At 37.3% G+C, this 16,636-nt stretch overlaps 1 protein-coding gene across 5 annotated transcripts in view; it reads right to left on the bottom strand.

The window, feature by feature from the left end:
- DMD (dystrophin) overlaps positions 1-16,636 on the bottom strand; it is a 1,320,554-nt gene that overhangs the window by 768,116 nt on the left and 535,802 nt on the right. For all 5 annotated transcript variants that reach the window (XM_075774516.1, XM_075774534.1, XM_075774546.1 and 2 more), the window contains 2 exons: positions 14,896-15,071; positions 2,873-2,996 (listed from right to left, as the gene is read on the bottom strand). In XM_075774516.1, the coding sequence (XP_075630631.1) occupies positions 2,873-2,996; positions 14,896-15,071 (300 nt within the window). The remainder of the gene's footprint in view (positions 1-2,872; positions 2,997-14,895; positions 15,072-16,636) is intronic.

The raw sequence follows: 16,636 nt of genomic DNA, 5'->3' as shown, positions 1-16,636 counted from the left end.
AATGATGGCAAAAGAGCTTTCCTTGTGGTTGTCATTTCTGAAGTCTGCGTCCCTCCATCACAGAGAGATGCACTTCCACTATATGATATGGTAGGGACCCCTTATCCAAGAAAAATGATGAGTAGGAGTAAGCTGCCACAAGAACGAAAAAATCATCCAGCTAGTAACCTGTCCTCAAAAGAACAGCAGAAAAGAAAGTCATTAGGAAAAGGCCCTAGGACTCAGCACCTACCCTGGTGGGCAATAAATGGTAGGTCTGACATCAGCCAAGCACAGGTGTTCTGTGCTACACCTATATATATATAAATATATAGTCATATAGGGAGAAAACTAAATGATAGCCAGTAAGGGCAAGATGGGACTTGTGCGTGCATGCGTCCGTGGTTGCATTCATGCATGTATAAGTATGCCATTGGGGTAAGACTATGTATGTCAGTACAATCTTTTTCAATTATCACTAAAATATGTTTTCCTATTTGGCGTTTCATTTTTTTTATATGTCTTCTACAACTTTACTAGAGATTAAAATATATTTAAACCCACACTATCTTATTTTCCATTGATTTGAAGATCATTTTGAGGGAATTAGAAAAAAAGTGTTAACAAGCAGCAATTAAATTGCCCAAATCAATGAACTGGACAGTACTTCCTGCTTTAGCTACTAGTTTTATGAATGCAGACAGAGACCAGACCAGGAAAAGTCAAGTCAGGACAAGCTTTAAAACATTTTTGGTTTTTTTCTGTTTGGTTTTTGGTTTTGGGTCTTTTTTTTCCCCTCTTTCTTTTTTGAAAAGGGTGTACAAAGACTCCCTTTAACTCAAAGCTGTTCAATACAGAATCCATGTAGTACTTGTCAAGTGTCATTTTTCAGAGCTCTCTATCAAATTAATACACCTAATCAGAACATTTTCTCCCTTAAAACATCTAGAAACTTCTACATGTAACTTGATTTTCTGAATAAAATGATCATTTTAAAAGCCGTGATACTCTATGAAATCAAAACCAGTCTTGGTCTTTAAAGATATTTTCAATGTTAATGAAGGATACATGTTCATTGCTCTTATTTCTGTTTAGAGTTACGGGTTTGTATCTATCTCAGACCCCTCTTGATGCAAAGCAGATCCTTTTTCTGCACTACGATTCAGAAAAGAGGCTGGTCAAATGCACTGGTCAAGTTTCACACCTCTTTTCCCTCCTTCCCTCCCCCTCCAGTATTATGTATGTTTTCACCAGCCTAAATGAGATCTGAACAAATGTGGTAGGTAGCAGTCTACCAATGTTCTTTCTCAGCACCAACAAAGGCAAGACAAGAGCTGCTGAGAACTCCCGCTGGGGCCAGAGGAGGGTCTGTGGTTGACCTGCCTACACCCCTTTACTTGCAGCAATCACCACCTCCTCAGAAGCAAAGAAAAGAAAGGAGGAAGGTGAACCATGGCTCCTGGATCCTTTAATGCTTTTATAAAGTCTTAGAAACTGACAATATGAGGTGGGATGTCATATTGGTTAGGGAAACCTGACAGTGCGGGTATCCAGCATAATATAGAGGTCAAGATGAGCTAATTTGCCATCCTTGAAATTGTTATGTCCCTCAAAACAGGAATATATGAAAGGGAGATGGAAGCATTTTTTTATTATTGTTATTCCTCTTTGTTTCTCTTTAAATTTTACCTACAATGAAGACTGAAGCCCTCAGAAAATTAACTGTAAATCTATTTATGTATTAGATGAATCCCATTACCCCAGTATGGAAGCATTTGAACCCATCAAATCTCTGCATATTTGATCCATTTTGCATTTTGTTTATATGTATATATTTATGTATATTTCACATAACATGAAGTGGTGTCATGAACTAAATTCAGGATATTACATTCTAATGGATATTTAGTAGCAGTAATATTATGACAATATTAATAATTAAATTAAAATAAGTTATTGCAAGAAAAACATGATTTAACATGAAATTTTAAAATGGATATTTACACTCATGGAATTCAGTGTAGCTGATTTATGACTAACAAGCAGCCAGTGAGAAAAAACAGCAGCAAAACTAACTTCAATATATTAACTTTGTTCCATCTGTGTTCTAGAAATATGTATCACCATATATTTTAAAGATGTTTCATGATATACTGCGACATTATAAAAGCTTATTATAGACAGAACTCCTCTTTCTCTCACTCAGAAAAGAGAGGTGTTTTTGCATCTATCTACAAAAATTAAATATGGAAGAAAATTTGTAATAGTTTAGTTTTCAAGGGCTAAATTCAGAGTGTGTGAAACACATACACAAACATGGCTACACCTTAAGCAGTTCTGAATCATTCATTTTGCCAAAAGTAGCAAAGAACTGTCTTTGGTTCAGGCATGGTACTACAATAAAGTTAAAAAGAAATAATAAAATATATATAACTATATATATGTGGAGACTGGTGATTTACATATATATTTTACAGCACTGTAAAAGGAATTAGATACAGATTTTCTTTAGCATGCACTAAAAGATAATACTTCACATCCTTCAGTTTATGCATATATAGTGTCAAATTAAGCTGTTAGCATAGAATGATGGTGCATATTTAAGAAGCAATATATAGGCTTTGATTCAACTTTCACAAATCTAGAATACATTAATTAAATACGAGTATGTATGAATAATAATAAAAAATCTCTGCATTCAGACAGCCTCTGTAGCAATTTTGGTGCCAAAATCTGAAATTTACAGCAATAGCGAGCACTTCTAGATTTCTCTTGTACGTATGGACAATTGATGCTTGTCAGTCTACATTTGAACTCATTTAAACTTGGAAATGAAAGCACTTCGACAAGCTAATACAAATTAACAGACATATATACGAGTACTTTCTCCTACATTGACTCTTTCTCTGAGATCCGAGAGATTTCCTTCCTTTCGATATATTGCAAACTCGGGACTCTGAAGCACTGCTTCTGAGCGGGTCATCCAGCTATGGAGCTCTGTTGTATCCGAATCAAACCTAAGAGACAGAGAAGAGCAGTAAGGCATTTCATTTCCACAAAGTTTCTGAAAATAGCATTGACAGTAAGCATGTTTAACTGGTTGTTTAAACAAGTGAATAAGCAGCAATTTCTCTCAGCAAAAAGACAGTTTTAAACCCTTCATATTTCATTAGCTAGCTCATAAAACTATTCACTCTAAAATTTGGAACTCTAGAAATACTTTTTCATTTTTAAGACTGTGATTTGACAGCTGAACAGATGCCACAATTTTCACAATAAGGATTCTAATTTTACAAGCTGATGTTTTTGGAAGACATGAAACAAGTGGCTCTCACAGTGAAGAAAGCGTAGCGCTGAGCTGTTGGCTTAGCTGAGAATGTAAAGACTATCTGGTTCACCAAATGCAGCTTTTATACCTTGTTGATTTCTGTCCTAGCTGGTGCTGATGATATTATGAAGGATATTCGAGCAGGAAATTTGAGCATTAGACAAGAGTCTCTTCAGATTCACCCAAATTTGGTTTAGAATGCTATTATTAGTCAACAACAGATTATAATTTTCCTACAGGTAAAACTTTAGAAACTGCAAATTAAGATTTCCAACTCTCTGCCTACATTTTTTAACTAGTTTTTACTGTACAGCCTTTTTTCTTACACTCTGTATTCTCTCATCAACTACTTTAAAACTGATCTTAATTTCTGTTATCTATTCAGAAGGTAGCAGTTCAAAATGCAGGTTACCGTATGAAGATATTTAAATTGATGATGTGTAAAAAAATCAAGCTGTGATTCAGTATCTAATGGAGTTTTTTAAAACAAGAGGCTTGAGACAACTTTTTTTCTCAGATGTGCTAAACTGCATTCTTGATTGCATTTCTTTATCGCACTATATGTTCTTATATTTATATCTAGTTTCTAACTGATTTTCCTTTTGCAGTAATACAGTGAAAGCAATAGAACAGAAAGACCTGGAAAAAAAAGAATCAGCTGTATCTTTCAGTTTGCTTTGTAAATATAAGCTGTATCATTTACATGTAATTGAAAATCTACTAAAAACAACTTGAATGACAATTATATCTTGGGAGGAATTAATTCTTTTATAACCATATCCTCCATATATATAAGAACTAAAATACAAAGATGTAAGGTAAAATCAGGTGCTACAGAAATCTACATATACAGAAATTAAAACTGAATACAAAAGTTCCGTGTTTGATCTACTATTTATGCCTCCATTTTTTTCCTTCTCCACTGTGATCTTTGCGACTTCATTTAACAACGCAGTGTGAAAGACTGAGTAATAAATAATGAAAGAAGAAGAAAGAAGAATCACACACTATCTTAATCCCAGCCCAATATTCGAATTATAAACTCTTAGGAATAATATTGATAAAGCAATTCCCAATAATACTATTTGAACACTCATTAAAGGAGAAAAAAAATACGATTGTGAGGTAATGAAAGATGCAGAAATCTTCATTTTATAAAGAAATGTAAGTTCAGAGGCGGAAGACAAAAAAAATTCCCAGATGGTTCAGGGAATCTCTGTGCTGGTATCAGATTCTAATCCTTGAAATCAAAGTGCACTGCCAGTTAAGAGCTTCCTACCTCAGCTTTATTTCTGATCCTATATGACATTAAATCAATTGTAATTCTTGAGGTGTAACGTTATCCTTTGTTCTGCATATAATAACTGCATTTTTGATAAATTTTCTCATGAAATTTTAAGACTAGAAGAGAGCAAAACTATGAAATCCAGTACTCCCACATAAAACTGGAATACTTTGTTTTCAACAAGTTGTAAACCCTAACTGCATATCTAATCTCACTGATTTCAGTGGGAGAATGAAGAAAGCATGTTTTTGCAACTATGACTTAGGACTGTTTAACACATCTTAAAATAGAGAACACCCAATTTTAAAGCTAATGGACTGGATTACAACATAAAACCTAACAAATTCATAGATCTTCCTGATATAATTCTGTATATTAACTATCTATATGCAAGATCGAACGATGATTGCCACAACTCTGCCCAATGTAAGAATGATCAGTGATGTGAAGTTCCACCAAACTAATCTCTAGGACAAAGTAGACTTACTGAAGTCCACAGTAAGGAATATATTAGTTTAATTAAACTAGAGCATCTACCTAAGGACTGTTATGTCACCCGAGGATTGCTGAGCTACAGGGAAGCCCCCAAATCCAGTGTATACTTTTTTCAAAAATCATAAAACCATGGAATGGTTTGTGGTGGAAGGGACCTTAAAGATTATCTAGTTGCAACCCCCCTGCCATGGGCAGTGATACCCTCCACTAGACCAGGTTGCCCAAAGCCCCATCCAACCTGGACTTGAACACTTCGGGGGATGGGGCATCCACAGCTTCTCTGGGCAATCTGTTCCAGTGCCTCACCACTCTCACAGTGAAGAATTTCTTCCTAAAAGCTAATCTAAATCTAACCTCTTTTAGCTTAAAGCCATTACTCCATGTCCTATCACTACACTCCCTGATAAACAGTCCCTCTCCAGCTTTCCTGTAGGCCCCTTCAGGTACTGGAAGGCCACAATTAGATCTCCCCGGAGCCTTCTCTTCTCCAGGCTGAACAACCCCAACTCTCTCAGCCTGTCCTCATAGGAGAGGTGCTCCAGCCCTCTGATCAGCTTCGTGGCCCTCCTTTAACAGCTCCATGCCTGTCTTATGTTGGGGCCCCAGAGCTGGATGCAGTACTCCAGGTGGGGTCTCACAAGAGCGGAGCAGAAGGGCAGGATCACCTCCCTCGACCTGCTGGTCACACCTCTTTCGATGCAGCCCAGGACATGGTTGGCTTTCTGGGCTGCAAGCGCACACTGCTGGGTCATGTTGAGCTTTTCATCAATCAATACCCCCAAGTCCTCCTCAGGGCTGCTTTCAATCCATTCTCTGCCCAGCCTGTAGTTGTGCTTGGGATTGCCTCGACCCATATGCAGGACCTTACACTTGGCCTTGCTGAACCTCATGAGGTTCACAAGGGCCCAACTCTCAAGCCTGTGAAGCTCCTCCTGGATGGCACCCCTTCCCTTCAGTGTAATAAAGGCAGGGTAGTAATGATGTACCACCCCCTGTTTCATACAAGTATCTGGTTTGGGGCTTGTCAGCAACACAGGCAAAATGAGAAACAAGGGAACCTGTTACAACAGTCAAGACAGAATTTGGTCAGCCTACAGTTTCTCAACTGTATGTGACTGACACCCTCTTCACCTTTGGTTCTTCAAACTCAGTAAGCACTCTACAAACCAGTCTCCAAAAGTTAGCAGCCCAGTTTAGGGAAAGCGTTGCCGCTCCGTGCCGCCAACATACTCTCCATTCCCCACTCTCCTCGTGGCCAGCAGCCGTACAGACAAAGTACGCAAGAAAGTAACGACCACTTCTTCCACCTTAAATCCATCGCTAAAGCTGGCGCTCTCACTGCTGTCGCTATTGTGGCATCTAGGATGTTTTCTAGCAAAACCTGGAGTATACCACAGAACATCAGACATCTGGTAACAATGAAGACGAGTTAACAATCCCTCTGTACCAAACTCCCTTGACTGCAGGTAAAATTGTATTACTTCTGGTGTTCACACCATTCTCAAGCTGCAGGTAAGTAGGACCACAGAGACCAACTTTCTGAAGAATAGCCTGGTATAAGCCTCGTGTAGGATGGAAATTGACAGAGCAAAATGTTTACCAGGGATCATTTTTTAAAGAAAAGGACTAAGCCCTTGCCTCAGCAACATCCTCCCTGGAAGAGGAATGGGAGAATTGGAGACAGTTTTGATAGTACAACAAAATAATCAGGAACACATCCCATGGCCCAGAGATTCATCAGATGGTGGTAAGTATTAGCCACAGCAGACAGTATCTTGACAGAGCTGATCTCACATAACAGATTGCTCTGTCACTTGCAGTTTCTTCTGGAGATAAATATAACTCCACAAACAAAGGCCTCCTGCCCAAAAAAGGGCTATAAAGAGGGGGAAGAAAAGGATTAAAAACCATGAAAATTAATTCTAAGTAGCTTTTTGCAGCACATAATTATCCTTAACATAAAGACATTTTTCAATTACCTTGAGGAAAAAAGTATTCTCTCTCTTATATTCAGCTTGTATAAAACCAGGAAATACAGGTAGAATATGACATTTAATCATTCCACTATGATTATTGGTCATTTCCTTTTTGAGCACAGCTGCAGTTACAAACTATATTAACTCTAGATTGATATCAAAGGATCAATACAGTCTTTAAATCTCCTAAGTACAACAATACTTTTGACATAAAAAAGTACTGCAGTGTTACCTTTCTGACCCAATAAAATTGAGTGCATGTAGAATTTGTTAAAATAAATCCATGAAAGACACTAAAACCAAATCACTAGAGACAGTTACTCTAAATAATTACCTTACTTTAACGTGCACGTTAGCTTGCTCCCCACCTAAAAATTCAATCTGCAGCAGAGGATTTATTCTTTATGCAGTACTCATGGTTTAATTTTCCAATTAGTCTTTCCTTCTGATATTCCACAAGAGAGATACTTATTTTTTACTGCTCTCACTGCCCTCTCTCTACAGGCCAGCATATGTCAGCTGAGTTCAAATACAGTCTCTTTTTTACTCCAGCGCATGTTTGAAAAAACCTCTTTACATTTTTAATCCATGCCATTCAAATTTTCATGTAAGTCCCCCACAAATTGATTTTCTGGATCCTAATAAGCCATGTGCCCACTTCAGATTCCCATTCAAAACTGTCTTGCTGAGATCACCACATGTACTTGTTCAAAAATTATTCCTTGTTCTAGCTTTGCCTTCCTTTTCTGTATTAAATACATGATAATCCTCTTCCTTAAAGTATTTCACAACTTAGTTGCATTTTATTTTTCTCTTTCTGTGCATGGAATTTCTAATCCAAATACCCAGCAGAGTATGATACTCAAGTCCTACTACAAGTCCTCTATCTAACCAAATACCTTCTGGAAACCACTAAGAGCAAGTGTTAATTTCGCAATAAAAACAAATGAAGTTTTTATTAATAATCAAAGGGCTGACTGACTATAAACCCTATTCCATCTGCGCAATATACCTTATAAAGGCCTATTGTGCTTCTCACAGGCAACATCATCTAGCAAAAGACAATCGTATATTTAAAATTCATAATTTTGCCTTGTTTTTTTTTTTTTTTTGTTTTTTTGTTTTTACACACTGCCACAGTAAGGTGATGACAGTGAAGTAAAGTGCATGCACTGACCTTCCACATATTTGTACAAACAACTTGAATGTTGTACAAGTTCACATAGAAACACAAGTCGTGAAGTACCCTGCTTTCATATGGCCATCGTGGTGTATAATCTTTTCTCTAAATTGAATGAATTTCATCTTGAAACAGCTACCATGTTAGTGTTACCATGACCAGATAGTGGTTTCACGACTTCATTCTTTCAACAGATAGAAACTGCCTCACAATTTCCTTTGATCGTTTGTGTTTTCCTTCCCTCCCCAAACAAAACCACACCGGGCATGTCACCACTGTGTATCTTGGGCAGAGAGAAGACCATTTGCCTACACGTTGAGCTGGCAGGGAACAATACAACTCTGATCCAAGAACCACATTACTGACTGACTGCATTTCCATTTCTGGGCTGAAATGCCTAGCTCACCAGTGGTGTTCCTCAGCTTGTAGCTCTTTGTTGCCTAGAACATGTCAAATAACAACTTTGCAGTATGTAATGCCCACTGGCAGAATTATTCTGTGATGAACTAATTCCCTGCTGTCTGTCTTCCTCTTCTATATTTGTAGCTAATGAGCCATTAGCTGATAAACAGTCTTGTTCTTATCTCCTAATTCAATAGCTTATTTGTCCTAATAAATATTTTTCCCTTCCTATTTTTTTAGTTCAATCCTCAAATAATTTTCTGAATTTTCTTTCTGAATGATATTCTGGACCTCCCTCTACACCTGCAATATTATTCAGTTTAGCCTCATCATCATTATGACCAGCATACTTCTGTAATGCACATCAAGGCATCAAAGAAAATACTAGATTCATCCCAAGTGTAAATCTCCTTCAGAAACTTCACTAATACCATCTTGTTAGCTTCATAGTCCTCCTTTGTTAGCCAACTATCCATCTTACCACTGGTAAGGTATGGTTATAAACCATACCTTCCCCAGCCTGAGCAGTAACTCCTGAACTGTAATATGGATGCTTTGCAGAAATTCTGACAGATCCACTGCATATCGCTTATGGCTAAGGCAAATGAAAATCTAGAGGTTGTGGTGTTCATTAACACCATTTGCCTTCAGCAAACAGCCAGTGGCTAGAGATGCAAAGCAGTTTTAAATCGAGTCATCGTGCCTTCCAGTGAGTGTCAACTGGTACCACTCCTATAATACAGGAGGCAATTTCAGATGCTAAATGTGAAGAAGAATATATATATTCTCAGTGTATTTGTCACTATGCTATTTCTCACCTCATAAATAAGATAAAGGGTTAAAAACCAATGAGCACGAAGAAGTTATAAAGTGTTCATGTTTACAGACCTCAACATACTCATACCTCTTCTTACACTCTAAATGAAAATGTTTGTAAATGATTCCTCCTTGTGCTGGTTTTGGCTGGGATAAAGTTAATTTTCTCCATAGTAGCTGGTATGGGCTTATGTTTTGGATTTGTGCAGAGAACAGTGTTGATACCACAGGGATGTTTTTGTTATCCCTGAGCAGTGCTCACACAGAGCCAAGGCCTTTGCTGCCTCTCACCCCACGAGCAAGCAGGCTGGGGGTGCACAAGGAGTTGGGAGGGGACACAGCCGGGACAGCTGACCCCAACTGACCAAAGGGATATCCCATACCATGTGACATCATGCTCAGCATATAAGGCTGGGGGGAAGAAGAAGGAAGAGGGGGGGACATTTGGAGTGATGGCATTTGACTTCCCAAGTACCCATTACGTGTGATGGAGTTACTTCTAATTATATTAGTTCTGCCTAATATAATTCATTGGACAGCAATGGGCAATTTGAAACAATAGCTATCAAAACCCCATTTTGAATAAGTCATTATAATTTTTCCTTTGATATATTTTTCAATAGAAATCCAAACTTTTCTAAATAATGAAGAGTTAGAATCCCAAATATAACAATTTTCAAAGAAATGAAGGCTATTCTCTTTAAAAAAAATTGTTAACACTTGTTAAATGAAAAAAACCCACAAAACCCACTAGATGGAGCAACTATCCTATTTTAACCTGCCTTTCTCTTCAAAGGGATAAAGTCTCTTTTAAACCTGAAGATTAACATTATATCCATAATAATGTTATGACAAAGAGACTTTCCTTGGAAACATTAGGAAGCATGTGCAAAGTTATTTACTAAATGGCAAAGAAAGGTATCTTTGGACATTATTAAAGAACATTAAGATTACAAATATGTTTAAATATTAAGCAGCTCTAACCTGTTTCTATTTAAAAACCTACTGTGAACAGACTAATTTTTAGATTTTTCTATGCTACACAACTGACCTGTTTTTTCCCAGAATATGTAAATAACATGAAAATGAAAATGTTACCTTGCAACCCTTTATCCTATTTACAGTTTGTTTTTTTGGGTTTTTTTCATCCTAGAACTTCAGCTGTGTTACATTTATCTCTAGTCGTAACGCCTGATACATACTTTCAATACCTCTATTATAAAGCTCCAAGTATTTTTCCCTTTTCAATTTCAAATTAATTCCTTTGAGAAAAGGAGTTTTCCTATGACCAGTAACAGAACTTGACACATGCCTGAATTATCCTGTCATTTTTAAGCATTACTTTTGAGATAGTTTTAGATTTTGGGGAGTGGTGGAAGGGGAAGGAAAAAAGTCATCTGCTTATTATCTCTGCTTTGCACCACTTATGGTAAAAAGTTGCTTTAGGAGGCAAGAAAAATCAACAGCTTCTTTCCCATGCATTTATGCCACAGTGAATTAGGGCAATGGAAATGTGACATTCACTCCTGTGTATGCTTTTGGTCTACAAGTCAAATTGCTTCTCTCAATTTCTTCAGTATAAATGGAGACTCTCATACTTCTCATACTTTCAAAGCACTTGGAAATGTAAAAATAAAAAGCGTTCTAGAAAGCTTGATGCTTCAATCTTAGCCATCCATTGTTTCTCCTCAGCTAAGCAGCTGGAGACCATACTCTTATGCAGTCCACTAATGCAATATTCACAGACTGGCCAAACTACTCTCTCTTCCTCCTTGAAACTAAGCACGTAACATTTCACACTGCAGGTGCAGTGCATCTTTAAGACATCCTCTAGTCTTTCTAAAACATTTAGATCACAGGAAAGGAAATCTGGAGCACGAATCTTTCCAAAAATGTGGCAATGAAGCATGATGCACTTATTTCAAGCATGCTCTTCTACAGCAACAATGCTGACTAAGGCTCGAGAACAGATGAAAGAAGCTGTCAAAAATCTGGAAGCATTATTCACCTCAAAAAAAGTCCCAATCCCGATGTGCCCCCCTGGCCCCAAAAACAGCAGAGAAGAGGATGCAGTGTGTTGTACCATGACTGCAGAAAGTGGCCAATATGATCTGGTTATGCACCTTCAGAAGCTTCTGGCAAGCATTCAATGATTCCTGGAGGTTTTTAATCAAACAAAAACTAAGCAGTACAGAATCATCAACTCTTAGTCCTTAAGTGCTCAGGGAAAATTTTCGACATAAACACACACATAAAACATAGAAAGATGTAGGAAGGGTAGGTTGAGAACCCTCATTCTCTTAATTTATTTCAAAAAACCCAAAAGCTATGTAGTACTAAGTTTTGTTTGTCCTTGGGTGTAGGTACAACTAAATATACACAAAAAAACCCTGAAAGATCTTGCAGCCAACAATGGACCCAGAAAATAACTGTCTGACTGTTTGGGAATACAACCATGAGGTTGTCCCAGCAAAAAAAGCATTGAAGAAACTCACCAATTTTAGCTGAGCACCCAAATTTTAAGATGAGTTTTCTTCTCCCATTGTTATGCTTATGTTCATTATAAAGTTATTATGCTGGAGAAAGACAACAGCATACTGTCACATGTATTAGTTTCTAAGGCTGTATTTTTATGTTTTAATAAAAGCACGCACAATAACCATTATTCTAAGCTGAAACTCCTTCCCCGAAGCTTGCTCTCAAAGTGTTCCTCTGAAGCTATTTATTGACTGGTCTTCCTGCTTCAGAACATGCACTTGGACTTTCTAGAGAGGAAAGGTACGTAGTCTTTTTTTGGCTGTTCAGTTAGAAATGCAAAAAAAAAAAAAAAAAGGAAAAAATATTGCCTTCAGGTAATATAATCACCATTCAACCTGCTACACAGCTGTGGAGATTTCTAAGATTGTTTACTTTGCATATTACACCATATTGTAGGCCCACTCACAGGTATTCAGTGAACAGTCATGCTGAACTAGTTTTCATAGGATGCCATGATTGCATTCTTAAAACAAATCTAGTATGTCCTGCACACAAAGAAATATTCCAGCTAGTTAGATCAGATTAAAGTGTATTAAACAATGAACTCTCTTCTTCCTGCTAGAATTCACCTTTCTTTCCTAACAGATTAAAATAAAAATCCAATCTGTGCAGCAATGAAAAAGACCCTGATTTTAAGTATATATAAGAAAACACGACTTCTTCAATCATCTAGAATCATAGAATCATCATCCTAGACAAAGACTGAGAACTACAAATTGTTCCAAGGTCCATATCTTGACTCTCATCCAAAAGTTAAACAGAAGGTACATGGTGAATTAAAATCATTTAGATAGCATAAATCAAACCCCCTCAAAACCTAGTATGTAATGATAAAAAACATTAACACTCTGTAAACTTGATAGCAGAGCTGCCAATAATATAGCTACAAGCAATCATAGTCTCTATTTTGATATTATATTCTATTTTCTGTACACGGATCTATCAAATTACTATATATCCTTGCTAGTTGTAATGCTTTAGACAGACAACAGCTAAAACACTTAAAGAATTTATAATTCTCAGTTTATATAAAATGAAGTACTTCTAAACATAAACAATTGCTATAAACCAGCTAATTCCTGCCCTCTGGCAGTTTCCTCACATGGTGACTTAGAAGTCTGTAGTCTGCTGTACTCTGCCAATTTTACTTTCAGTACTAAGGCAAATTAAAAGAATATGAGCAAGAAGGAAAATATAAGCTAATATTGTGCTGGTTTTGGCTGAGATAGTTATTTTTCTCCACAGTAGCTAGCATGGGGCTGTTTTGGATTTGTGCAGAGAACAGTGTTGGTAGCACAGGGATGTTTTTGTTATCCCTGAGCAGTGCTCACACAGAGCCAAGGCCTTTGCTGCCTCTCACCCCACCCCACCAGCAAGGGGCTGGGGGTGCACAAGGAGTTGGGAGGGGACACAGCCGGGACAGCTGACCCCAACTGACCCAAGGGACATTCCATACCATATGATGTCATGCTCAGCATATAAAGCTGAGGGAAGAAGAGGGAAGGGGGGGACGTTCAGAGTGATGGCGTTTGTCTTCCCAAGTCCCCGTTAGGCGTGATGGAGCCCTGCGTTCCTGGGGATGGCTGAACACCTGCCTGCCCATGGGAAGTGGGGAATGAATTCCTTGCTTTGCTTTGCTGGCATGCGCGGCTTCTGCTTTCCCTGTTGAACTGTCTGTATCTCAACCCACGGGTTTTCTCACTTTTACTCTTCTGATTCTCTCCCCCACCCCACTGCAGGGGGAAGTGAACAAGCAGCTGTGTGGTGCTTAACTCCCAGCTGGGGCAAAATCATGACAAATGAGTATATATAAGAAAAGGTGCCTCTAAATATCTATTTTTTCAAGGACATACTCCTTCAATTAAAAAAAAAAAAAAAAAGGTCAGATTTCTCCTATTCTTGGTGTATCTCATTCTTAATAAGTTAAAGACTATTTTACAAGAAAATAACATATCATTTAAAACACATTGAACTAACCAAAAGTATTTTCTATAGAAATGAGACACTGAATGCAGTTTAACATTTCTTTCAGTCTTTGAATCTGTTACCTTGGAATTCATATGTTTATCTGAATATCAAAAAACAGTTTAGTGGAGAGTGTCCCTGCCCATGGCAGGGGGGTTGGAACTAGATGGTCTTTAAGGTCCCTTCCAACCCAAAGCATTCTGTGATTCTATGATTTCCAAAACAAATATTACAACAAGTGTTTGAAGTCTAGCTTCTTAGCATCTTATTCAGAAATTTAGTGCTTCAGCCAATTCTACTTAAACTCATCAGAATTTTTTCTCGTTACTTTAATAAGTGCTCAGTTTTAGTCTAAAATCCCTTCTCATTTGTACTTGGAGTTACACACGAAAAAAAATTGAAAATTATGATACTGCACGTTTCACCAAATATTAACTCTGTCTCTGAAGAAACATTTTTTTCTACCGCTCACCCACAAGCCAGAAAGAATACAACTTGAACTTTAGAAATTAGGCAATATCTGTATTGCTAATATTCTAACTACTAAAAAAAAAAATTCTTTTTAAAGAATGTAAAGAGCTGAGAACTAATGGAATGCTTCTTGTCCTTCAGGTTTCAAGACTATAGTCAAGTGGGACTCCCTCCCCAATGCCTTACATAAGGATTTCTACTGACTATAATTGCTATCGCAATGGTATTGATGTAATTATTAACATTTTATACTGCAAAATAGTGGGACTAGAAACACAAAGAAATGCACAGCTGTTCCTGAGTAAAGAAAGATAATAATCAATCAGTACCTTAATAGAGACCAGAAATATAATTTCAATCTCAAAAAAGTATACAGCAAGATATTGCAGGCAGATAACTATTTTTGCATTCTCATCCAAACTCTATCAGTATTCTCTCTCTGCCTCTTAACGATTCTCACCTCTTCCTAATTTCTGAATCCATAAGGAGTTGCCTCTTTTTGTGGGGTGGAGGTGGTGGGAGTTCCTCTTTAGCATGCTTAACCAGGATTTGTTCTCTTGTGGTCACCATAGTTACAGTTTCCATTACAGTTGTCTGTGTTAGTGACGTCTGAGTGGTAGTGACAGCCTGCGAAATCTGTGAGAAGTATTAAAACAGAGGTCACACATTGTTTGAAAGACTTCAGTAAAGACTGTTTGGAGTAGCAATAGAAAATAATGAGAAACTGCTCCCATCTGATCATCGGCTGACCTTCAGAAGGAAATAACACTACATGCAACTCCACTCAAATTGTTTTATCTGACTCGTGCTGTGTGAACAAGGCATCTGCAGAAGTCAGTATCAAAATCAGAAAAGATCCTAAACAGAATGAACTTATGGCTCCCCCTAAATCATGCTGAATGAAGAGAAGAAAAGAATGGTCAATTTTACAAGGGAATTGAACGATAGCTAATATATAAAATGTTACTATTGCTGTATGTTACTCTGTCTCCATTCTGAAGATTTATTCCTTGAGAAGTAATAAAGGCATGGTAACCGCACTAAATTATCAATTGTTATTTTTACCATTTATAATAATTTTCAAGCTAGAATGTAATTCATCACAACCTACTTGCACAAAAGGGCAGTTAGATTTCTGTCAGGAAATCTTAACTTAGAAAACATGCACTAGAAGGCAAATTAGTTTGCATTAGTGTTATTCCATAATTAAAAACCAATGTTAAATGGTCATAACAGATACTCATACACATAATATGTAACACTGTAAATGCTACCAATCTAACGCATTTAACTTTGCCTGGTAATACGAAAACAAAGCCTTTATATATTTCAGCTGCATTAAAAACAAAAAAAAAGGAAATTATGAGAAATATTTTCAGCTCATATTTGTTTGAAAGATACTGGTTGTACACGTACTGCCATTTATATTTGTTTCCATATAACACCAAACTACAAATTTCCCACTTAAACATGGGCAGCTGTTCTTAAGTCCCTTAACTCATGAGAAATGGAACACTTCTTTTTTTTGGTTCTGTCAGATGACGGCTCATTTATCAAAATGCTCTAATTACAGCTCCAATGATCACCTCACTGTTTAGGGGCAGTGAAATGGAAAATAAAAGGAAGAAGTTATACCAGGAGCAGGAAAAGCAGCATCAGAAGAGCCCTGATTCTTTGCTTAATGTCAACGTGCAAGAATTAGAAAGACTTTCCACTTCAATCACAGGAATGCCAGTATCTAAAATTCCATGAAACTATACACGTGCACACAAATAATCTATTAGTTCTTGCATCAGAAACTATGTAAGAGTACTCAGTTACCTTAGTTATTGAGACACTAATGTTTCTATAAACAATGGAGAAGAGGCATACCAGGTAATTAACTATAACTCTTTTCCCACAATACTTTCTTACATTGGAAAAATGGAGTGACAAGGAAAGGGGGATAATGTTAGCAACCAGCCTCTTCTCAGCAGGCAACACCAATAAAGCTAAAAAAACCTTGAAAAAACCCAAGTTCCTACCAACATTGCTGAGTCTGTCACATGGTCTTCAAAATAAAAAAGTCTTCCTGCTCTTTGTCCAGTCTGCCAGTGAAAGTGATGACTAGGAAAGTCCATTACCACTGTAATTATCACAATCTTTCTTAAAGCAGTCAGCTCAACACTTCCCCCTCAGAAATGACCAGCTGTCTAGGCTTT

Source organism: Balearica regulorum, chromosome 1 (assembly GCF_011004875.1).
Source record: "Balearica regulorum gibbericeps isolate bBalReg1 chromosome 1, bBalReg1.pri, whole genome shotgun sequence".
NCBI lineage: Eukaryota > Metazoa > Chordata > Aves > Gruiformes > Gruidae > Balearica > Balearica regulorum.
This window is presented reverse-complemented; position numbering and strand designations above follow the sequence as displayed.